This window comes from Eurosta solidaginis, chromosome 1 (genome assembly GCF_040869045.1).
Source record: "Eurosta solidaginis isolate ZX-2024a chromosome 1, ASM4086904v1, whole genome shotgun sequence".
Lineage (NCBI taxonomy): Eukaryota > Metazoa > Arthropoda > Insecta > Diptera > Tephritidae > Eurosta > Eurosta solidaginis.
In genome coordinates, this window is record NC_090319.1 from 223,136,577 (window position 1) to 223,162,430 (window position 25,854).

Here is a 25,854-nt window from a genome sequence, read left to right on the forward strand (position 1 = left end):
GTATTAGAAATGTGGTAGGACGTACTTCGAAAATGAAAATTTTAGCAAATGTCATATTAAAACATTTCTTTAATCATTATGAAAGTACCTGATGAAAGAGATAAATTAAACATTACTTTAAGAGGTTCGATGAGAGCTGGGCATTTCTTTAGCAAAATCGCCGATAGGCCATCAACGTCGGTCGCAGACGAGGGCTTCAGTGAAGTCAGACCCATCTCTATGTCCACAACAGACAATACAAAATTTAGCTAAGAGCTAAAGTTCAAATATGTGAAATATTGTTACAATCGTCTTTGTCACTGGATATGTATGATCGTGCATATTCATTGAATGTTCTGTGGCTGCGTTCTACAGTACCCAAAGTTTGATGATGATACGGTGTTTAGGTTTTGTGCTCAACTTTTAGCAGTTTACACAGTTCTTCGAATAAGCTATTTTTGTACTCTATACTCATGTCCGTCATGATTGTTTTCATGCATCCGTAGATCAAAACGAAATGCTCGAACACGGATTTAGCGACTGTTGCTGCGTGTTTGCTTAGGACTGGTGTCGCTACCAATTATTTGGTTAGATCGCATATAATGGTAACTGCATATTCGTTTCCATTTATCGATATTGGTAATGGTCCGACTGTATCGATATTTACAATATCGAAAGCCCTTGAAGGTGTCTCCGTTATTGTCATTGGCTCCTTTATATGCGTATTTGTTTTATTTTTCTTGCAGTGGATGCAGTTTTTTACGTATTTTCTTACGTCATTTTTCATATTTAGCCAGCTATATTTCTGCTTGATTTTATTGGTCATGCGATTTATTCCTGGGTGGCCACCGCACGATCCTATCGTCATGATATTTATGCAGAATTTCTTTAATTTTCCCGGGATTTGTCACATGTTTAACCTCTGGGGTTAGTGCTATTGTTACCTTCTTGAGAACCTCGGTACCTACTTCTATAAATTTGCCTACTCGGGTTTAATTATATTTAAACAATTTATCCCCTAAGGACAACTGTATTTGTACAAGTCCTAAATTGCCTGCTCCTTTTTCAAGCCTGGTAAGAATTGTCCTAAGTCAATCTTATCCTCAACAATTAGGTTGCTTGTATCTATATTGCTGCAAATTTTCTTTTCTTTTTTGAAATATAATTTCGGAGGATCTAAAACGAGTTCGACATATCTTTTTACTTCAAATTTATTTAGCACTTCATATATTTTTGGGTTCTCTTTGTGACCTTCTCTATTTTCAGTATTATTGCAGTTCTTTTTGGCTGCTGATCTTGATGTTATTTTTAATATTTTACTTGCCTCCACTGACATATCTTTTAGGTTTGTAGTTGTTATGCGGGATAATGCATCCGCTATGTGATTTTCTTTTCCGGCTATATACTCCACTTCAAAATCGTACTCTTCTAAATCGAGTCTTACTCGTGTTAGCTTAGATGAAGGGCTCTTCATCGAAAATATATATTTTAAGGGACGGTGGTCGGTTTTAATCAGAAACTTTCTGCCATAGACATATGGTCTGAAGAAGGTTATAGCCCAATGGATTGCGGCTGGTTCTTTTTCGATTGCGGCTTTATTGATTTCCCCTTTTGTTAATGACTTAAAAGCGTAAGCAATTGGTAACTGTTTGCCATTGTGTTCTTGACTCAGGACTGCTCCGCTAATATACCAAATAGCGTCTGTTGTTATGCAGAATTATTTATTGAAGTCTGGGTATTGCAAAACTTTTGGACTAATTAATGCTTCCTTTATGTAGACAAAAACTTTTTGACATACTTCCGTCCACTCAAAGGGAACATTCTTTTTGCAAAGCCTAGTTAGTTTTCTTGAGTATTCTGCGTAGTTCGGTACAAATCTTCTGTAGTAATTGCAGAACGCTACGAACCTTTTAACTTCATCAGCTGTTTTTGTTGTTGGGTAGTTTTGAACTGTTTTAAATTTGCTTGGGTCGTGTAGTATTCCCGTGCTTGTACATTTATGGAATTAATAGGTTACTTCTTGGCTGAAAGGTAGACATTTACCTGGATGTAATTTTAGGTTGTATTTTCTACATGTGGAGAACACGTCTCGTAAGTTTTTTAGCATATGTGTTTCAGAGCAACCTAATACAACTAAGTCATCCATGTAAAGGAATGCTTGAGACCTGCAAATGCTAGTTTCATAATTCTTTGGAATGAATTCGGTGCTACTTTGAATACACAAGGTAGTCTTTTAACCTGTATGTGCCATTTTCAGCTGTGAATGAGGTTATATCTCTGGAATCTGGGTGTAATTCTATTTGATGAAAACCTGACATAAGGTCTAGGCATGAAAAATATTTTGCTCTTCCAAGTTGGTCTAAAATATCATCAATTCTTGGGAGTAGGTTTTATCTCAGACGTAGTCACCTATCACTTACCCGCAGAGTGACGACGTCTCCGCCGTTGTACTTCAGAATTCTGTAGTTAAATTCTAAAGGGTTAACTGGGAAGATCACGGGGATAGTTGATTTAATAAAGTGGCATTACATCCGCATTGCAGCGATCCAAGAGACCAAACACACAGCAATATCTGATCTGCAGACCTCCTCTGGACATAACGTCCATGGAATATATCGCGAGAGCGGAAATGCCGACTGCATTACACCCTAAAATCTTGGGTGTGATGTTCGATCAGGATCTACATTTTGGAGAGCATGCAACCGCAATTTTACCGAAAATCCAGAGCCGTAATAAAATCCTCAAATCTCTTTCCGGCAGCACTTGGGGTAAAACCAAAGAAGAAGCGCTCATTACTACTTACAAAGCTATTGGCCGGTCGATTGCATGCTACGCGTCTCCGATATGGTCGCCAAGCCTAAAGATTACTCACTGGAAGAAAATACAAGCATGCCAAAATATGCCTCAGAACCGCTACGGGCGGGCTGTCTTCTTATGTCCCCAGAATACCACGTACCCAATGAGGCGAGAGTACTCCCCATTAGAGAGAGAAATCAAATGCTAAACAAACAGTTTCTGTTGAATACCCAGGAGCCTGGGCATCCCAACAGACATCTGATTTATGAAGCTACACCTCCCAGGGGATTAAGGGGTTATCTCCGTTAGCAGTATGAGGAATAAAAGCAAAAAATTTATGCATTTCCCTACCGCCAAAAGCAAATTAGAATCATGTTTAAAAGCAGCTATGTGCTATAAAACGGCGCAAATATTTATCCCTTCGCAATGGATTAAAAAACATGATTTTCCCTTCACACGTCAATAACATACTTTCCATAGTATATTGAAAAAATACGACATTTGTAAAATTTTGCAAATGGACACCAGAAATAAGTTGTTTTGATCTCCTGAAAAGTTACTGAAAAACACATAACTGTTTTTGATACCGCAGCGACGAAATTCAAAAAACAAAATGTACAAACGATAAAAAAATAAATCAAATAAAGGTTTGGCGAAATCGCACCAAGCTTCTTTAATTTTGTATCAAATTTCAAAAATATGATTGTGTGGTTTCGAGGACTTACATACCTAGAAAGAAAATATAAAAATTATGCAAAATTGTTCGGAAAGATAATTCAAAAAAAAATTATTCTTAATCTTCGAACACTATTTAAAGAAAAATATTGTTTATTACCAAATCTAACTAGACTCCAAATATCGAAAGTAATTCACCGAAATTATCCAGTGAAGAAAATCTCAAGCGACATATCGCGTCAAAACTTGGAAATCAATGAAAAAAAATATATATATAAACTGCTTTTCAAAGTTATATGGCGAGTTTTATCGAAATTATCCAGTAAAAAATATCTCAAGCGAATAGCTTCTGACTCACAAACAAGGGATATATTGACTGGTGTATCGTGAGTAATCAATCGAAATAATGCAATTGAAAAACAAAATCTCTAGCGAAACATTTCGACAACCCTTAAGAAACAATATTAATGAAAATTTCAACAAAATATCTTCGATGCTTTTCCTCGCGAGTATTTTATTGAAATCCAAAAAAAAATTCCGAAATAAAATGCACGTCGAGCTATCTCTAATCATATAATTGAACGCTTCTTAAACCTGGTTCACAACCGATATTTCCCAGTTAGCGACATTCCTAGGTTTAAAGTGTGTTTCAATACGAAAATTATAAAAACAAATTATACGTACAAAGAGAAAAAAAACGAAAACGTCGAGCATAAGTCGGCCCCTGCGTTGGGCGCCATTTTATTTTATTTAATGAACAACCTGGACTCCCTTCGAAACTAGCGACCAGATGCACATTAATAGACTAAACCACAACATTAGATTTTCAGTCCACACGATGATTTGCCTATCCGACTGTATAGTTATAAGTCTCAGCGAATGGGGTGGGGTTCTTGCTCCAACACTGACTTTTTGGTCGGCCCAGAAAAAAAAAATTTTAAACAGAGATTTTGTTGTTGCATATCTTGCAACATAAAAGGGGATTGTTAGGACTTATGATGAACGTTTTCGTTTAATATATTTTAAGCAAAAGAAAGGTAAACTTACTGTAAACTATTCTTTGAATTTGCATATCTGCTGGAACGAAATTTTACTCACCGGAGGTATGGAGGGCTTTCCATGTTGCTTGCTTCTCCGAGTCTTTACCCACCCTTCCTGCTAAGAGTTTCATATGTGTGGAATGCCTCTCACACAATCAAATAAAATTAAACCATTGTTATTTTAAATTTAAATATTCCAAAATACATTTTCTTTTTATTGATAATCTCATTAATCTAACTCTAAACCGTTTGTCTCCCTTATATGTGTATACGTGCATGCAACCATTTTTATACTTTCCTATCTACATACCTCATTTAACATTATATTAAAATTTGTTAGAGAACAAAACTTCCTCAATTAACATTAAATGTTGTCCAAAGATCACTACAAAAAAAAATGTTTACATACAAGGTTTGGACATGGTCGAAAACTACCTCTCAATTCGCTCTTAAGGTCCACATATTAACAGAGTTGCGTGGAATCCATTTGGATATTATATCGAAAGTTATTAAAATCTATTGACTATTACGTACAAATTCAAAATTCATGTATTATAGTAATATTAACTTTAACTTTAACTAACACTAAATTAATATTATAAGAAAAGAAAACTTCCTAACTTTCATATATAGAGGGGGAGGGGGTTCAATTCAGCCAATTCGAAATAAAAATATATGTTAGAAACATATTCAAATTAAAGGTAAAATAACTGTTTATATATATAATATATATAATTTTCAGCATTCACAAGTGCTTAACAAGATGTACGTGAATCTGATAGCCAAATTAAAAAAAAAATATATATATATATGGAGAATTTTCAAAATTCAGATTTTAATATTTTGATTAAATATCATATATTATGGTAGACACTCATATATATATATATTGTATCGTAAGCACGAAAGAAAAAAAAAACCATTTAAAAGCACAAAAAAAAAAATATTGGTATGCAAAAAAATATGTTTATGCTAAATAAATAATAAATGTCTGAAAAATATTAAATGATTATTGTAATAAGTGAAAACAAGGGATTGAATTAAAACGCCGATGTATAGCGTTGGAATGCGATTGTCTTTATTTTAGAATTTTCTTTCCTTTTATACAAAATTATATATTCTACACATACGTATTTACACTAACACTAATACTACAAACGCATTGACATAAGGAGGCACCATGCATAATACTACACCATCCACCTTAAAAAGGAAAGGGCATATATGACTTTTTCAGAGTCTTAATAACCCACTTGAGTTTTGATTGAATTAGAAAAAGATTTTAATTGCTTTTGAGTTATGCTATAATTTATTGCATAGCGGTTACTTGATATGGGAAACAAAGAGTATGTTTACATTATTTTCTGTTTACACTTGTTTCTAATATACTGATTTTTTTTATTTACATTTTTTTTTTTGTGTTTGTATGTTTATAATTATGAGTAATGTTTCGCATCAAGTGTCATCTATTGACATTTGACATACCAGAATTTTAAGTGTGTCGACCCACTTAAAATCCGTTTATGTTTACAAATTATTCTTTAATATTTATGAGGTAATGGTAACTTGATGCCAAATATTTTTGCAAATATGAGCTCAAAAGGGCAATATCTATATACGGTTAATGGCGTTTTATTATATCTATATTTATATTTATTCAATACTGTCTATGAAAGAACATTTCTTAAAGACTAATAACAATGGTGTAGGTTACAAAATGAAACATACCTACTTAAAATAAGAGAGCAAAATATTCAAAAAAGCTTGTTTTCCCAAGGAAAAATCAAGGAAAATACTCTGAGATAGAATATTAAATTCGCGCATAGATCTTGCAAGAGGAGCATTACTGGCAAATTTAGTTTTGACTTTTTTCCAGTAAAAAGGATAGGTGACGCGAAGATTTCGCCTTGGAATGTTAAAAGTAATCCTTTCCAGAAGATATGGACAATCTATGGTACCATGAATAACATTAAACATGAAAGTCAAAGATAAAATTGACCTACGGGTTTCGAGAGATTGTAGGCCAAGTAGCATAATACGGATGCATAGGGTGGAACGGGAGTATCAAATTTGAGAGACCGTAAAGCGAAATTAATGAACACCTTTTGAATACGTTCTATTCTTTTTATTGATATCTGGTTATACGGCCTCCAGACAAAAACTGCATATTCAAGGTTTGAGCGAACAAAAGTTATATACAACATTTTAAGAGTATAAGGGTCTGAGAACTTGGTGCAGTTCCGACGAATAAAGCCTAGAACAGAGTAGGCCTTCGCAATGATGAAATCAACATGTTTGTTGAAAGACAGTTTCGGGTCAAAAAAAAAACTCCTAGGCCCTTTACTTCGACAAAATTCTGAAGGACAGTATTAGAAATGTGGTAGGACGTACTTCGAAAATGAAAATTTTAGCAAATGTCATATTAAAACATTTCTTTAATCATTATGAAAGTACCTGATGAAAGAGATAAATTAAACATTACTTTAAGAGGTTCGATGAGAGCTGGGCATTTCTTTAGCAAAATCGCCGATAGGCCATCAACGTCGGTCGCAGACGAGGGCTTCAGTGAAGTCAGACCCATCTCTATGTCCACAACAGACAATACAAAATTTAGCTAAGAGCTAAAGTTCAAATATGTGAAATATTGTTACAATCGTCTTTGTCACTGGATATGTATGATCGTGCATATTCATTGAATGTTCTGTGGCTGCGTTCTACAGTACCCAAAGTTTGATGATGATACGGTGTTTAGGTTTTGTGCTCAACTTTTAGCAGTTTACACAGTTCTTCGAATAAGCTATTTTTGTACTCTATACTCATGTCCGTTATGATTGTTTTCATGCATCCGTAGATCAAAACGAAATGCTCGAACACGGATTGGCCGACTGTTGCTGCGTGTTTGCTTAGGACTGGTGTCGCTACCAATTATTTGGTTAGATCGCATATAATGGTAACCGCATATTCGTTTCCATTTATCGATATTGGTAATGGTCCGACTGTATCGATATGTACAATATCGAAAGCCCTTGAAGGTGTCTCCGTTATTGTTATTGGCTCCTTTATATGCGTATTTGTTTTATTTTTCTTGCAGTGGATGCAGTTTTTTACGTATTTTCTTACGTCATTTTTCATATTTAGCCAGCTATATTTCTGCTTGATTTTATTGGTCATGCGATTTATTCCTGGGTGGCCACCGCACGATCCTATCGTCATGATATTTATGCAGAATTTCTTTAATTTTCCCGGGATTTGTCACATGTTTAACCTCTGGGGTTAGTGCTATTGTTACCTTCTTGAGAACCTCGGTACCTACTTCTATAAATTTGCCTACTCGGGTTTAATTATATTTAAACAATTTATCCCCTAAGGACAACTGTATTTGTACAAGTCCTAAATTGCCTGCTCCTTTTTCAAGCCTGGTAAGAATTGTCCTAAGTCAATCTTATCCTCAACAATTAGGTTGCTTGTATCTATATTGCTGCAAATTTTCTTTTCTTTTTTGAAATATAATTTCGGAGGATCTAAAACGAGTTCGACATATCTTTTTACTTCAAATTTATTTAGCACTTCATATATTTTTGGGTTCTCTTTGTGACCTTCTCTATTTTCAGTATTATTGCAGTTCTTTTTGGCTGCTGATCTTGATGTTATTTTTAATATTTTACTTGCCTCCACTGACATATCTTTTAGGTTTGTAGTTGTTATGCGGGATAATGCATCCGCTATGTGATTTTCTTTTCCGGCTATATACTCCACTTCAAAATCGTACTCTTCTAAATCGAGTCTTACTCGTGTTAGCTTAGATGAAGGGCTCTTCATCGAAAATATATATGTTAAGGGACGGTGGTCGGTTTTAATTAGAAACTTTCTGCCATAGACATATGGTCTGAAGAAGGTTATAGCCCAATGGATTGCGGCTGGTTCTTTTTCGATTGCGGCTTTATTGATTTCCCCTTTTGTTAATGACTTAAAAGCGTAAGCAATTGGTAACTGTTTGCCATTGTGTTCTTGACTCAGGACTGCTCCGCTAATATACCAAATAGCGTCTGTTGTTATGCAGAATTATTTATTGAAGTCTGGGTATTGCAAAACTTTTGGACTAATTAATGCTTCCTTTATGTAGACAAAAACTTTTTGACATACTTCCGTCCACTCAAAGGGAACATTCTTTTTGCAAAGCCTAGTTAGTTTTCTTGAGTATTCTGCGTAGTTCGGTACAAATCTTCTGTAGTAATTGCAGAACGCTACGAACCTTTTAACTTCATCAGCTGTTTTTGTTGTTGGGTAGTTTTGAACTGTTTTAAATTTGCTTGGGTCGTGTAGTATTCCCGTGCTTGTACATTTATGGAATTAATAGGTTACTTCTTGGCTGAAAGGTAGACATTTACCTGGATGTAATTTTAGGTTGTATTTTCTACATGTGGAGAACACGTCTCGTAAGTTTTTTAGCATATGTGTTTCAGAGCAACCTAATACAACTAAGTCATCCATGTAAAGGAATGCTTGAGACCTGCAAATGCTAGTTTCATAATTCTTTGGAATGAATTCGGTGCTACTTTGAATACACAAGGTAGTCTTTTAACCTGTATGTGCCATTTTCAGCTGTGAATGAGGTTATATCTCTGGAATCTGGGTGTAATTCTATTTGATGAAAACCTGACATAAGGTCTAGGCATGAAAAATATTTTGCTCTTCCAAGTTGGTCTAAAATATCATCAATTCTTGGGAGTAGGTTTTATCTGCTGCAAACTTTTTGTTTACTTGTCTGTAGTCAACTACCAATCTCCATCTTTTTTCTGTGTTCCCTGGAGATGATTTTTTAGGTGCTAGTAAAATTGGACTATTGTACTCTGATATCGAAGGTTCTATAATGTCATCTTCGATCAACTTATTAACCTGTTTGCTTATTTCCCTTTTTGTGTCTCTGGAAATCTAAAATTTTTTATGTAAACTGGTGTGTTGTCTTTCATGTGTAGTTTTTGTTTGTAAAAATTATTAGAGGAAATTGGTTCTGTTTCTAGTGCAAATATGTCTATGAATTCTGTGCAAGTTTTTGGTAAATTTTTTTAATTTTGCTGTATCATTACTATTTTTATTGTGTGTGCTTGTTTCAATTAGTTTGTAGTCATCTAAATTTTCAGTATTCATTTTGTAATTTTCAATAGTTGCGTCTTTATTTGTTGTGTTAATAATTCTGACGAAAATTTGATCTTTATTTGTGATTGTGTTTGCTATAAAAATTCCTTAAGATAATTGTTGATGGGGTATGAAGATGCTTTTAGTATCAATGTTTACTGTTGCATGTCTAATGTCTTCAGATCTAGAAGGGATCGTGATTGTATTCACGGATAGACAATTTGTTAGGTGCATTGTTATTGTTTGGGGAAAATCATATGGTCTTAGGATTAGTTTATCCTCTATTTTGCCATAATCTAGTATACAAGTATATTTCTTTATGAAATCTAGTCCTATTATTCCAACGCATGGGATTGGGAAGTCGTCTTCTACAACGTGAAATTTATGATAAATAAGTAGGTCATCACCTTTTAAATCAGCTTTAACTGTTCCTAATGTGCTAGTTATACCTTGACAAATGCCCCTTAAGGTCTGTGATTGGTTCTGTATTTATTTTAATATTATTACTGATTTGATTATTTTTAATAATGGAGATATCCGCTCCAGTGTCTATTAAGAAATTTGAAATTGAATTATTTAGTGAGGTTTTTGTAGATATGTAGCTGTTTAGGTGTATGTTTAATACACATATTTTCCTATCTACTGATCTTGAAGTGGAGTTTCCTGGTTTTCCTACTGGGTGAAACTGCGCACGTTACGAGTCTGATTGTACTGTCTATTGCCATTTTGGGCTTGTGATCCTCTTTGGGAATTATTATTTTTTCTCGGATTATTGTTGTATCTCTCCCTCACTATGGTAGGAACTTTGTCGTTGGTGTGGGGGCTTAGCCGAACTCCATAGCGCCCGACTATGAGGCGGAGCTGTTTAGGACTGACATCTACGCCGCTTCGCCTCATAGGAGGGCGGCGGGATGTCGGTGACCAAGAACTGCCAACCCCCAATCAAGGGTGTTATGCGGACCGTGCCTATTGGACGATTTGCAGCCAGGGGATAAATTCGGCTGTATTCGAACGGAGCCTTCCCGATAACGGGCCACCTTGGGAAGTATTTATGGCCTTACCACAGTAAGGGGCGCTGCTGTGGCGGATGGTTCTTTCCCCCGTATATAATACTGGACCGCTGAGCCCGCCTTCTCGGGCAGATGGTCGTACGACCAAGATGAACGACTCATTACCTAATTGTAATAAGGACGATGTAAAGAGGAGGACTGAGTCGCAATCCAAGGACGACAAATACGAATTAAGCGATGCGTCGGACTCGGGGAGCGAGAGTAGTGCTGATTCAATGAACTCCGTGTTGGAGAAGCACAAAAATGAAATCGGAGTACAAGAGTGGAGAAGGGTAAGGAGCAGAGGAAGTAAAAGAGCTCTCTCGCAGTACCGTGCAGCACTAAGAATTGTGCAACGCTTGGGAGCAGTGGTCGACCCAACAGAAGTGGAGATCGAGCGATTGTAATGGGCCCATGAAGCGGTGGAAGTAGGTCGAAGGCAGTTCAAAAGGTTTGCTGCGAGAAACCCTCGGTTCTGCAACCGGTACTAGGAGGAAGAAGCGTCGAATGGCAGAATGAAGAGGCAACGTTCGGCGGAAGGCAACAAGCCTGCTTTCAAGAGGCAGAAAGGACCCTAGAGCCGCGAGGCAGGGCAGTCGCATAGAAAAGATAAGTAGACGCAAAGCTGTTAGACAGATGGGCTACAACAGCGAGGTAGCAACTACCTCGAAAGCTGCGAGTCAGAGGGAAGTTCCAGCTACGGAAGTAGGAGGTAAGCCAAAGGGAGATAACGCTAAGACTCCGCCTTTTTCGGAGGCGCTAAAGGGAGTTAACGCTAAGATTCCAGCTTTCTCGGAGGTGCCAAAGGGAGATAACACTAAGACTCCTGCTTTTCCCGAGAAGATGAGTGATGTGGCAAAGCAGTCACTGACTGTGGCGCTGGTTGATCGTAGCAGTCCTTTCGGACAAATGACTACTGAGAGGTGGAGATCTGTGGAAAGGGAGCTTATTAGCTGAATGCTTAAGATGATGCTTGAACAACCAAGTAAGCCCCTTCCAACCTTTGATTCGGGGGAATGGTATAATGGTGTGAAGATGATAGCGTGCGGCAATATCGCGAGCTTGCGGTGGCTGGAGGAAGTGGTTCCAAACCTCCAAAGGCAAGGCACGAACGCCCGGTTTGAGGTGGTTGATAAAGCGCAAATCCCCACGGTACCAAAAGTTAAGGTATGGATACCATGCGTGATGAAGTCGGAGGATACACTGCGACTTCTGCAGAATCCGAATCCGAACATACCCACACAGGATTGGAAGATACTTACTGTATCTCGGTCTACATCTTCCAAATAAAAAAGCAGGCGGAGGACATTTGTACACGCAGCTTGGCAAAATGTCCTTTGGAACTGGCAAAATTTACATGGGACTCAGGAAAAGAAGTCCCAAGGATAAAAATCTTAACACGCTAGAGGTGGGCGAAGTCGAAAAGGACCTTAAAAGTCTAAGGGAAAAAAAGACACGTGGGGATCCCCGACGTCACCACGAACGTGCTAGAAGAGGACCAACCGCTAAATGGTGCTGTGACTCGCACATAGGAACACCCGGCACAACAGTTAAAAGAGGCTGAATGGGGCCTCGAATACTCTAAACCAAAAGGGCATGGGGAGGACGACGACGTCAAGACGAAGGTGCTGGAGGGGGACAAACAGACCAATGGTGCTGCAATTCCTACAAATAAACCTCCAACACAGTAAAGTGGCGTCGAGCGAACTCCTCCAAACCCTTAAGGAGGGTTCGTTTGACGTGGCGCTGATCCAGGAGCCGTGGCTCTTATCGGGAAGAAAGGTTTCTGGACTTTGCGCGCGCGGGTTTGGCGTTTACTATGCGCAAACGGAAGGACGGGTGCGAGCTGTAGTAATGGTAAGGAAACAGCTGCATTCATATATGCTGCCTAATTACAAAACTGAAGATCTCGTAGTGGTGGCCGTTGAGCAAAAGAATAAGCAGGCATTTATCCTGGCGTCCTGCTACATGGCTCATGCTGCGGAGGTTCCACCGATGGAGAGCGAAAAGCTAGTACAGGAGGATGGGCGCAAAGGGCGGTTGGTCATAGGCGCAGATGCAAATGCGCACCACAATACCCTAAAGAGGGTAGAGAAGGGAGGAACATTTAGAAACCCTAGGTCAACGAACTGGAATAAATTCCAGAAACATGTAGAAACAAAACTGGGACAACCCAAAGAGGTTGCTAATGTACAGGAACTGAAGGAGTCGAATGCATTCCTAACAAGGACGCTTATCACTGCGTATAACAAAGCTTGCCCTCTAAGAAGATTCAGAGGAAATGCAAAGCCGCCATGGTGCAGCAATGAGCTGAGTCTTCTAAGAAGACAGGTAAAAGAAATGTTTAAGTTCGCAAAGACCGCGGAAAGCGAAGCGTGTCGGGACGAGTACAGGGATCTACTAAGGATCTAAAAGCGTGAAATTACCAGGGCGAAGGGAAACCCATGGAAAAGTTTCTGTACGGACATAGAGTGCTTCAGCGAAACAGCACGGTTGAAAGAAGTCCTAGCAAAGGGAAACATAATCCAGGGACTGATAAAGAAAGAGAATGGGGAATGGTCACGTAATAGTGAGGAATCCCTTGAGGTGCTTCTGGATACACATTTCCTATCGGGAGACGGTTTAGAAGAGCCAGCAGACTCACTCACACATCGATCACGGAGCTAGTAGTGCCGGGCCGATACCAAGATGGAGTGGGCAGTGAAGACGTTTTCTAAGTTTAAATCGTCGGGCCCAGATGGTATATTCCCGGCCGTGCTACAAGTCTCAAGTAGGGCGGTCGTGGAATGGCTTAGAATAATATTCGATGGGTGCATAAGACTGAATCATGTACCGCACTCCTGGAGAGCCTCTCCTGTAGCTTTTCTACCAAAGGCGGGTAAGATCACTCACGTGTATCCCAAAGACTATAGACCCATTAGCTTAACATCATTTCTGCTCAAAACCTTTGAGAGGCTGATAGATGTGTACATAAAGTCCAACGTGGATGAAAAGCTGCTCTCCACAACACAGCATGCGTAAACCAAAGGCAAGTCTGTACATATCGCATTGCATAGGGTGGTAATAAGCATAGAAAAATCCCTGGAATATAAGGAGTATGCTCTAGGAGTCTTCTTGGACATTGCCGGGGCTTTCAATAATGTTGCAAAATGGGCGATAATGGATGGTCTTAATTACATTAAAGTACATCCTGCCTTAATCAGATTGATCGGCTGCATGTTAAAGTGCAGAAAGATTACATCACAATGGGGATTGTACGAGGTCACGAAATCAGTGGACAGGGGCACCCCGCAGGGAGGGGTGCTATCACCTCTGCTGTGGACGCTGGTCATCAATCAACTGCTCAGGCAATTCGATGAGGAACCCGTTAAACTTACGGCTTACGCAGATGCAATTGTCATAAATGGAAAGTGCCTTCCAACGATTAGTTCTTTGATGGATCGGGCGCTTCGGGCTATTCATACCTGGGCATCTAATGTCGGGTTCAAAGTCAATGCGGAGAAGACGGATATGGTCTTGTTTACAAAGAGGTACAAGGTACCAAATTGGACCAGGCCTAAGTTAGGAAGGGTGACCTTACAGGAGAAACCTTGCACAAAACATCTAGGAATCAGCCTAGACAGTAAGCTGTCATGGAAGCTCAACGTGGAGAAGAGGATCAAAAAGGCCTCAACGGCATTCTATGCATGTAAAAGAATGCTGGGTTGTACGTGGGGCCTATCCCCCTCTCTTTCTCATTGGGTTTTTACAGCGATTTTAAGCCCTATTCTATACTATGGAATTTGGTGGAAAGCCACACAAAAAACAACATACCTCTAAAAATTTGAGGGGGTATGCAGACTATCGATGCTTAGCATAACGTGAGCCCTGAAAACAGTCCCGACGGTTGTACTGTATGCCATTCTGCACATTCCACCTGTAGACCTGGTAGCAAAGAACAAAGCATGAACGACCGCAACCAGGCTCGGTGCAGCTTGAGCGCCGACCATGTGGCCATAGAAGTATAGCGTCATCAATCACAAGACGAACATACTACTTGATTCCCTATCTGCGCTTCGAGGGAGATCTTAAGGCCACAATAGAGGTGGACGGTTGGCGCACGGGTGCGCAAATTGCGGACGAGGCGATACATGTGTACACCGATGGTTCCAAAGTAGTGGAAGGAGTGGGGTCTGCGGTATACTGCGCTGATCCGGAAATAAGTGGACCCTACAGGCTGCCGGATTACTGTAGCGTTTTCCAAGCGGAAATATTGGCCGTAACCGAAGCAGTAGAAACCCTGGAAGAGAATAGTTTAAGTTGCAACCGTGTTAACTTTTATATTGACATTGAAGCAGCAATTAAGGGAATAATCTCGCATAGCACAGCAACTAAATGCGTGTTAGAGTGTAAGCAGTCTCTGGAGAGAATCGGGACAGGGAGAAGCATACATCTATATTGGTTTCCCTGGGCATATGGGAATAGATGGGAATGAAAAAGTGGACGAACTAGCTAAAAAGGGCGCATCCCTTGAAGCTTGCCCCGTAGACGTCCCAATTAGATTGGGCGAGATTAAGCGAAGGCGAGAGGTGCACATGATTGACCAAGCGGGAAAGGCGTGGGTTCAAGCCCGGGGCTGTAAAGTGTCAAAGATTATGTGTAGGTCTTACAACCTTAGACTAACACAGTTGCTTCTATCATTAGAAAGAGAGGACTGTAGATTCATGACGGGTATTCTGACTAGACACTGCCTTCTGGCGTCACATGTCTTTAAATTAGGCTTGGTCAGTGAAAGCAGATGTAGGAAGTGCGATCACGGAGCTAGTAGTGCCGGGCCGATACCAAGATGGAGTGGGCAGTGAAGACGTTTTCTAAGTTTAAATCGTCGGGCCCAGATGGTATATTCCCGGCCGTGCTACAAGTCTCAAGTAGGGCGGTCGTGGAATGGCTTAGAATAATATTCGATGGGTGCATAAGACTGAATCATGTACCGCACTCCTGGAGAGCCTCTCCTGTAGCTTTTCTACCAAAGGCGGGTAAGATCACTCACGTGTATCCCAAAGACTATAGACCCATTAGCTTAACATCATTTCTGCTCAAAACCTTTGAGAGGCTGATAGATGTGTACATAAAGTCCAACGTGGATGAAAAGCTGCTCTCCACAACACAGCATGCGTAAACCAAAGGCAAGTCTGTACATATCGCATTGCATAGGGTGGTAATAAGCATAGAAAAATCCCTGGAATATAAGGAGTATGCTCTAGGAGTCTTCTTGGACATTGCCGGGGCTTTCAATAATGTTGCAAAATGGGCGATAATGGATGGTCTTAATTACATTAAAGTACATCCTGCCTTAATCAGATTGATCGGCTGCATGTTAAAGTGCAGAAAGATTACATCACAATGGGGATTGTACGAGGTCACGAAATCAGTGGACAGGGGCACCCCGCAGGGAGGGGTGCTATCACCTCTGCTGTGGACGCTGGTCATCAATCAACTGCTCAGGCAATTCGATGAGGAACCCGTTAAACTTACGGCTTACGCAGATGCAATTGTCATAAATGGAAAGTGCCTTCCAACGATTAGTTCTTTGATGGATCGGGCGCTTCGGGCTATTCATACCTGGGCATCTAATGTCGGGTTCAAAGTCAATGCGGAGAAGACGGATATGGTCTTGTTTACAAAGAGGTACAAGGTACCAAATTGGACCAGGCCTAAGTTAGGAAGGGTGACCTTACAGGAGAAACCTTGCACAAAACATCTAGGAATCAGCCTAGACAGTAAGCTGTCATGGAAGCTCAACGTGGAGAAGAGGATCAAAAAGGCCTCAACGGCATTCTATGCATGTAAAAGAATGCTGGGTTGTACGTGGGGCCTATCCCCCTCTCTTTCTCATTGGGTTTTTACAGCGATTTTAAGCCCTATTCTATACTATGGAATTTGGTGGAAAGCCACACAAAAAACAACATACCTCTAAAAATTTGAGGGGGTATGCAGACTATCGATGCTTAGCATAACGTGAGCCCTGAAAACAGTCCCGACGGTTGTACTGTATGCCATTCTGCACATTCCACCTGTAGACCTGGTAGCAAAGAACAAAGCATGAACGACCGCAACCAGGCTCGGTGCAGCTTGAGCGCCGACCATGTGGCCATAGAAGTATAGCGTCATCAATCACAAGACGAACATACTACTTGATTCCCTATCTGCGCTTCGAGGGAGATCTTAAGGCCACAATAGAGGTGGACGGTTGGCGCACGGGTGCGCAAATTGCGGACGAGGCGATACATGTGTACACCGATGGTTCCAAAGTAGTGGAAGGAGTGGGGTCTGCGGTATACTGCGCTGATCCGGAAATAAGTGGACCCTACAGGCTGCCGGATTACTGTAGCGTTTTCCAAGCGGAAATATTGGCCGTAACCGAAGCAGTAGAAACCCTGGAAGAGAATAGTTTAAGTTGCAACCGTGTTAACTTTTATATTGACATTGAAGCAGCAATTAAGGGAATAATCTCGCATAGCACAGCAACTAAATGCGTGTTAGAGTGTAAGCAGTCTCTGGAGAGAATCGGGACAGGGAGAAGCATACATCTATATTGGTTTCCCTGGGCATATGGGAATAGATGGGAATGAAAAAGTGGACGAACTAGCTAAAAAGGGCGCATCCCTTGAAGCTTGCCCCGTAGACGTCCCAATTAGATTGGGCGAGATTAAGCGAAGGCGAGAGGTGCACATGATTGACCAAGCGGGAAAGGCGTGGGTTCAAGCCCGGGGCTGTAAAGTGTCAAAGATTATGTGTAGGTCTTACAACCTTAGACTAACACAGTTGCTTCTATCATTAGAAAGAGAGGACTGTAGATTCATGACGGGTATTCTGACTAGACACTGCCTTCTGGCGTCACATGTCTTTAAATTAGGCTTGGTCAGTGAAAGCAGATGTAGGAAGTGCGGGTTGGAGGAGGAAACGATCGAGCACGTTCTGTGCTCGTGCCCTGCATTTGCCAGGCTAAGTCTCCAGCTATTAGGAGTGATACAGCTGTCAGATCTAGAAGAAGCAAGTGGCTTAAGTCCTAGGAAGCTTCTAGTATTTGCCAAGAGGACGGAGTTATTTTATAACATAGGTCCTGGTTTTTGATAGGGTTTTTCAGTTTGCTCGTTAAAACAAACTTCTGGTAAGACTACGGACTCAATCAGTCTATATGAGGTCCTCATGGACCGGCCAGTTCAACCTAACCTAACCTATTGTTGTATCCCGGCTGTGGTCTAAATCTTCTACCTCGGTAATTCCCATAGTTGTTACTTCGGTAACCTCCGCGGAAATTACTTCGATATTGATTTTCTTGCCGTATATTCAAAATTGTGTTCGAGCTGCCTGTAATTTCCGTGCAGCTGTTTGTTAACTTTGAAATCGCATCGTTCATTGTTGTGAACGTTCCCGCTTGTTTGATCATTTTCACTTTATCATTGGAGCAGTTCTTATACATAGCTGTGACTGCTGCTTGGGTAGCATATCTCGTTGCCAAGTCTGGGTTTAATCCATCCGAGGTATAGGCTCCCTCCAATGACCTAGTTATCTTTTCTATCTCCTCAGTGTATTGGTTTGAGGTTTTGCTACGCTGTTGGATATTTAGTGGTTTTGCTGTCGAAACTTCCACTGATTCGCCTTTGATTGCAGTTCTTAATTTTAGTTTTATTTGTGCGATTGTATTTTCGTTACTTATGATATTCCTTGCCGTGCTTTTTAGTTTGGTCTTTATCATGGTTATTGCTAAAGCTTCATGATTATCCTTGATTTGGTGGAGGATATCAAGGGCACCTAAGAAACTATGCAAATTTTCAGGCTTACCATCAAACTCTGGTAGCACTAATGAGGCGGTTTTGATGAATTGCACTACGGTTTGTGCCATTGTGGTATTAATGACTGGGAGGTTTAATGGTTTATTTTCTTCCACCGATGAAGTCTGACTCAAAGATGGTGATGACGTGAGGTTTCGGGAGAGTTTTGTTAGTACTGAGCTAAAATCAACCTGAAGTTTTTTTCTACTATAGTTGGTATAGTTATTTCTATGTTGTATCTGGCTAAAGAAGATACTAATTTATCTCGTACGTAGGAAAAGAATTGGTAAGCTTCTGTTTGGTGCTCTTTTGTGAGTATATTATTTACCCTATTGATCACCTGTCATATATTATTTAGAGCTTCTACGATCGTGTTCAAATGTTTTACTATTGTTTCTGGTTTTATTTTGGTATTTTTATTTATGCATTTGTATGCTTTTTCTGCTTTAATTTTTTCTTCAGATAACGCCTGATAAATTTGTTTCCATTTATTCATTTCTACCTTGGGAAAACATCAGTGAGCATAAAAGAAGAATTCCTAATTTAAAGGGTTTTTATAAGGACGACCTGAACATTCGAATTTACTGAAATTTTTTTTTTTTTTAATTTGTGGTGAGAATTTTCTTTATTTATTTTTTATTTCCTAAGTCTCTAATTTTTTCTTTTAATTTTAGTCTATCTTCCTTATTGGTTGTAATATTTAATAGTTTAAAGGTTTCAGCTATTTCCTTTTTCTTTTTAAATTGTTTACCTCCCCGTTTTCTTCTTCTTTGTATTATAGGGGAAGGTATTATAGGAATTTCTTCCTTCTTGTAAAGCTTATTCCGCCGTCTATACTCGTCTATTGTAATCGGTGTCGGACCTGGCTTAGCTGCTTTACTATTTTTTAAGACTTCTTCGGAGATTTTTATAAATTCCTTAATTGTGTCTTCACAATTTTTAAAAATTTTATGAAAATCTTCCTCAGTTGTAATCTCTTGCATAATAGGGAAATAGCTTTTAATTTTTTTTTTCAAATTATATTTCTAATTAGTTTTCTATTTTCTTTACGACGAAGAAAAAAAATTTGACAAAAATTTTTCTTTTTTTTAACTAAATTTTTTTTTTCGATTACACTAGTCCTACTGTGGAATGTTGATTCTAGCTTACATGAAGAAAACAAAAATTTTCTAATCAAAAACGAAGTTTTTGCTCATGGTTTAGCGTCCCTAAGGCCACTCAATTGATTCTAATTATATGTACTTATTTACTCTAAGACTAATTGCTGCCAGTCATGCTGCCATTTGTGTAATCCTTCAGAATGTTGCTGCTTGATGCTTATATCACGTCAATTAAGTCATCTTATTCCACTTCGCCTTATGCTTGCATGCTGCCATTCATATTAATTTTGTAGGGCCTCAAAAATGTTGGTACTTATGTATTTTGACATCCGATTTTGTAGTAGCATGCTAAGTTATTTATGGATGTATTGATGGGTTCATCCAATCTCCTGTAACCTTTGATCCGTTTACAAAATTGTACCACCACCTCTTTTTTCTCTCAGGATTTCAGGATATTGATTAATTTTACTTTTTAGTATTGCAGGACCTTCCAGATATTTAGCTGGATCTGGCAAGATCTAATTAAATTTAATTTCGCGAGAAAAGAAAAACTTGGCAGGATCCTTCCAGTAGGATCTTTTTAAGGTTGCTTGTTCAGCAACTTTTAATGATCGAACTGGCAGGATCTTCCTCAAACTAGATTTTTAGCGGTTTTGACAATGTCAATCTAGTCTGGCAGGGTCGCCATGTAATAAATGAAAACAAGGGATTGAATTAAAACGCCGATGCGTGGCTTTGGAATGCGATTTTCTTTATTTTAGAATTGTCTTTCCTTTTATACAAAATTATCTATTCTACACATACGTATTTACACTAACACTAATACACTACATTCTTAACATTTAAATACTGAGTCAGCATATTAGTTCGACCTTGTTTAACAATTTGTAACTGTAGAAATATTTTGGCAGGCGCATTGACGAATTGTTATTTACACGCGGTCATGCTATTAACGAGTTGGTCAATGCGCCAGTGGAAATAAGCCGGATACAGGTTTCGCTGTCGGCATTAGTAAGTGATGTTGAACTCCCGCTGCGATGGGGTAAACGAAATGTATTTAGGTCGATATTTTAATGTGAATGCAATGTGGGTGATCTGCATAGAAAGTACATTGGCGTATTAGATTATGCTGCATAATATACAAACGCATTGACATAAGGAGGCACCATGCATAATACTACATTATATTGTAGATCCGGTTCCTCCGTCCACTGGCCAGCCGTCGGGGATATGAAAACCTTTGAAATTTAGCTAATTCAAAAAAAAAAAAAAAAAATGGTTCAAAATTCAAAGTTTTGCAAACCCTTTTATAATGCCGTTCTTAGTTATCAATATAAATCTCTTTATATGTTTCCCTCAATGAATTTTTTTTTTTTTATTAAGCTTTGGGTTTCTGTTGTAACTTTGGCATCGCGCTTTAAACCACCTTCCACTCTATATTTAACAATTTTTCAAATAAACTTTTTTTTTTCCAAAGCAAACAAAAGAATTGAGGAAGAAAATATTACACAACGAAAAACCTTATTTTAGAAATTTAATTAAACTACTAAGATAACTCCCTTCATATTGATGTCGCCTTATTCCTCCTGCCCCTGCTCCTGACGCTCACATCACCATATTATTTCTGCCTTTTAGTTGATGATTGCCGTTGCTTACCATTTTCGTGGTTTGTGAAATATTTAAGTTTTCGAAATATTTTATTTCTTGTCTTGTGAACTAAAATGTTTGTTACCCATTTCGTGAAACTTTTTGTTTCGTTGAAAGATTTTAGCAAGACCTTTGCGCGAACGATTCTTGGGTTCGTTTTTTTTCAATATAATAAAATTCACCACTTTATTTCTTTGCTGGGGTGTCACTTTTGGCACAAAATCCAATTAAATTAAAATTTTCTACTTTTTTTTTCTTTCAGTCTCTCAAATTTAATCATTCACAAAATTTTAGCTTCAATCATTTTCGGTAGGATCACACACTTTAATATTTTACGGCGGCAATTCTTGACTCTACCGTTCGCGGCTAAAACTTCACTCCTTTTTCGTTTACAAAAAAAAGTTTATCAGTCTGCCGTGGCGGACAATAATTACCGACCGTGTCGGTCACGGATTTAAACTTGGCTCCCTCTACTGATTTTTTCTTCTTCAGTTGAAGCTGACATTTTTCCAGCAAAATTCCAATGAGCGGTCTTTACCTTGTTTTCGAACTATTTTTGTAACATCTGGTGATCAGTTATTATTTTCGAACTATCCAATTTCCTCTATATTTATTTTTGGGTCGAACCGGACTGGTCATTGCTCCTTTCGGTGCAGAAAATCATGTGATTACAGTATAATAGTTTGAATATACACATAACCAAACGTATGCAATTTCAATAATCTTATTTTTTTTTTGTCTCATTTCTGTTACTTGCAGCTGGTGAGAATATGTTTAGCAACCTATGCAATGTTGCTGGCTTTTGATGCAGCGTATGTTATCGACATTAGTTTCGCTGTTAGCCTGTATCTATGTTATTTGCATTTGTGGCATGTTAACTCGCCCTCACAAATTCAAATGAAATACTAACAAAATTCCAATCAATAAACTATTCAAAATCTGACTAGTATGAATAACCTCGAAAAATTCTAGTCAATGAACTGTTCAACACAAACTAGTATGAATAGCCCCACAAAATTCTAGTAAATGGACTAGAAGGTTTGCTTACTACTTTGGCTTTTGACTGCAGGGTTATTAAGATAAACTTCCTCAGCATAAAAAATTCGTCGTATGCAATCAATGCAGAGTCGGACGCTTTATTCTTTATCTAAACGAAATATGATTATTTTATAATTTTTCTTTATTAAACAAAAAAAAAACACATTTTAGATTAATGTTTTTAAGCTTATAATGTTTAACTAGTTCGATCCGTCGAGGCACAGAGAAAAAATCGTTTAATACCAATTCAACGCAGACTTCTAAATTGCGATGAATATTAAGCGCAGCAAGACCATTAAGGCGGTCTTCACTCATGGTCGACTTTAGATAAGCCTTAAGACGACGAAAACTTGAAAGCGTTCGTTCATTTCCGGCAGTCGTAACAGGCAAAACAGCCAGAATTCTCAAAGGCTTGTTGTACATTGGGGAAAGCATCAGTATTATGAAAGGCTTTTAATGAATTATTGATCTTCATAGCGTATCGCTTGCTCCCAAAATTAACCCTTATTCGTCCATATTGCTGGCATTGAAACATGACTATTTCTCTCAGTGCCCCGGTCCAATCTTAAAGAATCCTGATTTTCGTTTTAGTGTCCGGGTTTAAGATTTCTTTGAGAAGTATTAAAAAATTCTCTTCATGTTTCATTTGTGAAGAACTAACCCTACCTACGACTGATTCGTACACCCTCCATAGCGTTTACGTCACATTGCTGTAATTTCGTTTCAATTTAAAAATATCTTCAAAAAGTTGATAGGATGTTTAAAAAATGTTCAAACTTTTCAATTAAAAAAAGTCATGATACAGTTTCGTAGTCCATTAAATTCTAGTCTGGCAAAGTGCCGCTTTCAAGAAGTTTAAAAGTATCCGCGAATTTTTAGAACTTATTTTCTGAAGGCATAACACATTTTTTTTTCTATATAAAAACTAAAACTGCTTAATGAAAAAAGGTCTAAGGTTTACCTTTTGAAGTTTTGAACATTGTTTTGCTGCTTTAAAAACATATATTTTTAAATCTTGATATCCATTTTCTTTGGAGAACCCTCTGCGACCGGTAAAGTAAACTTAAACAAATTTCTCGAAAAATAATTTTGATATAAATGTTTAGTTTTGCGGACCTCCGCATTGGTTTCAATTGTAATTTTTATGAAATATATTTATTCTTACCTTGTTGCTCCATACAAAGGACACCATGAGCATATGCAGCATAATAGTAATATTAGAATTATAATGGCAACCAGAGACGCCAGCAGAATTAAAATCCAGAAAAGAAGCTTATTTCCAGCTTTGTAAAGAGTCTGAAAAAGTAAAAGAAAAATGAGTTTAAGTAAATTTACTTGAAATTTTGGGTAAAACTAAAGATATAGACACATAGTCATAGTAAAATTAAAATAGGTTTTAAATTTAGTTGGTGCTTTTTTGACAGATAGCTCATAGAAAATTGTGTCAAAAAGCTGCATCTAAATTTAAAACCTATTTTATTTTGACTTTGACTATGCGCCATAAAACTTACAATAACATTGGGGCTGTGATAGGCTCGGTGCCTCGGGGCAGCTTGAGCGCCAACCACACGGCCGCGGTAGTATAGCGTCATCAATCACAAGACGAACAGACTACCTGATTCCCTATCTGCGCTTCGAGGGAGCTCTTAAGTCCACAATAGAGGTGGATGGTTGGCGCTCAAATGGATGGGTGCTCAAATGACGGAAGAGGTGATACATGTGTACACAGATGGTTCCAAAGTAGTGGAACGAGTAGGATCTGCGGTATGCTGTGTTTTCCAAGCAGAAATTTTAGCCGTAACCAAAGCAGTAGAAACACTGGAAGAGAACAGCTTAAGATGCAACAATTTTAACTTTTATATTGACAGTGAAGCAGCAATTAAGGCAATAATCTCGCTTGGCACAGCATCTAAATGCGTGTAAGAATATAAGCAGTCCCTGGAGAGAATCGGGACAGGGAGAGCATACATCTATATTGGGTCCCAGGGCATATGGGAATGAAAATGCAGATGAACAAGCTAAAAAGGCCTCATCTCTTTAAGCTTGCTCCGTAGTCGTCCAAATTAGATTTGGCGAAATTAAGAGAAGGCGAGAAGTGCACATGTTCGACCAAGCGGGAAAAGCGTGGGTTCAAGCGCGGGGCTGTAAAGTGTCGAAGGTTATGTGTAGGTCTTACAACCATAGACTAACAAAGTTGACTCTATCATTAAAAAGGGAGGACTGTAGACCCATGACGGTATTCTGACTGAGCTCTTACTTCTGGCGTTACATGCCTTTAAATTAGGCTTGCTCAGTGATAGCAGATGTAGGAAGTGGGTTGGAGGAGGAAACGATCGAGAACGTTTTATGCTGGTGCCCTGCGCTTGCCAGGCAAAGACTCCAGCTATTAGGAGTGATACAACTGTCAGATCTAGAAGCAGCAAGTGGTTTAAGTCGTAGAAAGCTTCAAGTATTTGCCAACAGGACGGAGTTATTTTATTACATAGGTCCTGGTTTTTGATAGGGGTTTTCAGTTTGGTCGTTAAAATAAACTTCTTGTAACACTACGGACTCATTCAGTCCTACGTGAGATCCTCATGGACCGGCCTGTTCAACCTAACCTTACCTTGTTTTAAAACATTTAATGTTCGTGTAGTTTCTCTTTAAAAGTATCCTTAAAAAATATGTACGATCAAACAACTGCATTTATAATGTTCGGTTCTGTCCATACTTATATTTTCTACTAAACTCAAAAAATACGATCTCGTTTTAGAAAAAAGGTTTTTCCTTTTGATAAAAATTCCGAAGTAATCACTTGGATCGAGTATACTGGATACCTTTTACTGAGCATGAGTACTAGCTAACGCTTTGTTCTTTGCTACCAGGTCCACAGGTGGAATGTGCAAAATGGCATACAGTGCAGCCGTCGGGGTTGTTTTCAGGGCTCCGGTAATGCTAAGCATTGATAATTTGCATATCCCCTCTAATTTTTTGAGGTAGGTTGTTTTTTGTGTGGCTTGCCACCAAACAAGAACTCCATAGTACAGAACAGGGTTTACAGTCGCTGTAAAAACCCAATGAGAAAGATATGGCGATAAGCTCCACGTACACCCCAGCATTCTTGCATAAAGTGCCGTTGAGGCCTTCTTCACCCTCTTCTCCACGTTCAGCTTCCATTACAGCTTACTGTCTAGGATGATTGCTAGATATTTTGTGCAAGGTTTCTCCTGTAGGGTCAGCCCTCCTAACTTAGGCCTGATCCAATTTGGGACCTTGTACCTCTTTGTAAACAAGACCATATCCGTCTTATCTGCGATGACTTTCGACCCCACATTTGATGCCCAGGTATGAACATCCCGAAGCGCCCGAAGGGTAGCACTTTCAACTTATGACAATTGCAACGTCATCCGCGTAAGCCGTAGGTTTTACGGGTCCCTCATCAAATCGCCTGAGCAGTTGGTTGATGACCAGCGTCCACAGAAGAGGTGATAGCACCCCTTCCTGCGGCGTTCCCCTGTCCACTGATTTCGTGGCTTCATACAATCCCCATTGTGAGGTAATCTTCCTGCAATTTAACATGCAGTCGATCAATCTAGTTAAG

At 38.9% G+C, this 25,854-nt stretch overlaps 1 protein-coding gene across 4 annotated transcripts in view; it reads right to left on the bottom strand.

Moving 5' to 3' along the window:
- Nucleotides 1-25,854, bottom strand: part of Cad86C (Cadherin 86C) — a 2,678,031-nt gene that overhangs the window by 516,309 nt on the left and 2,135,868 nt on the right. For all 4 annotated transcript variants that reach the window (XM_067760173.1, XM_067760172.1, XM_067760174.1 and 1 more), the window contains one exon: nt 23,440-23,570. In XM_067760173.1, the coding sequence (XP_067616274.1) occupies nt 23,440-23,570 (131 nt within the window). The remainder of the gene's footprint in view (nt 1-23,439; nt 23,571-25,854) is intronic.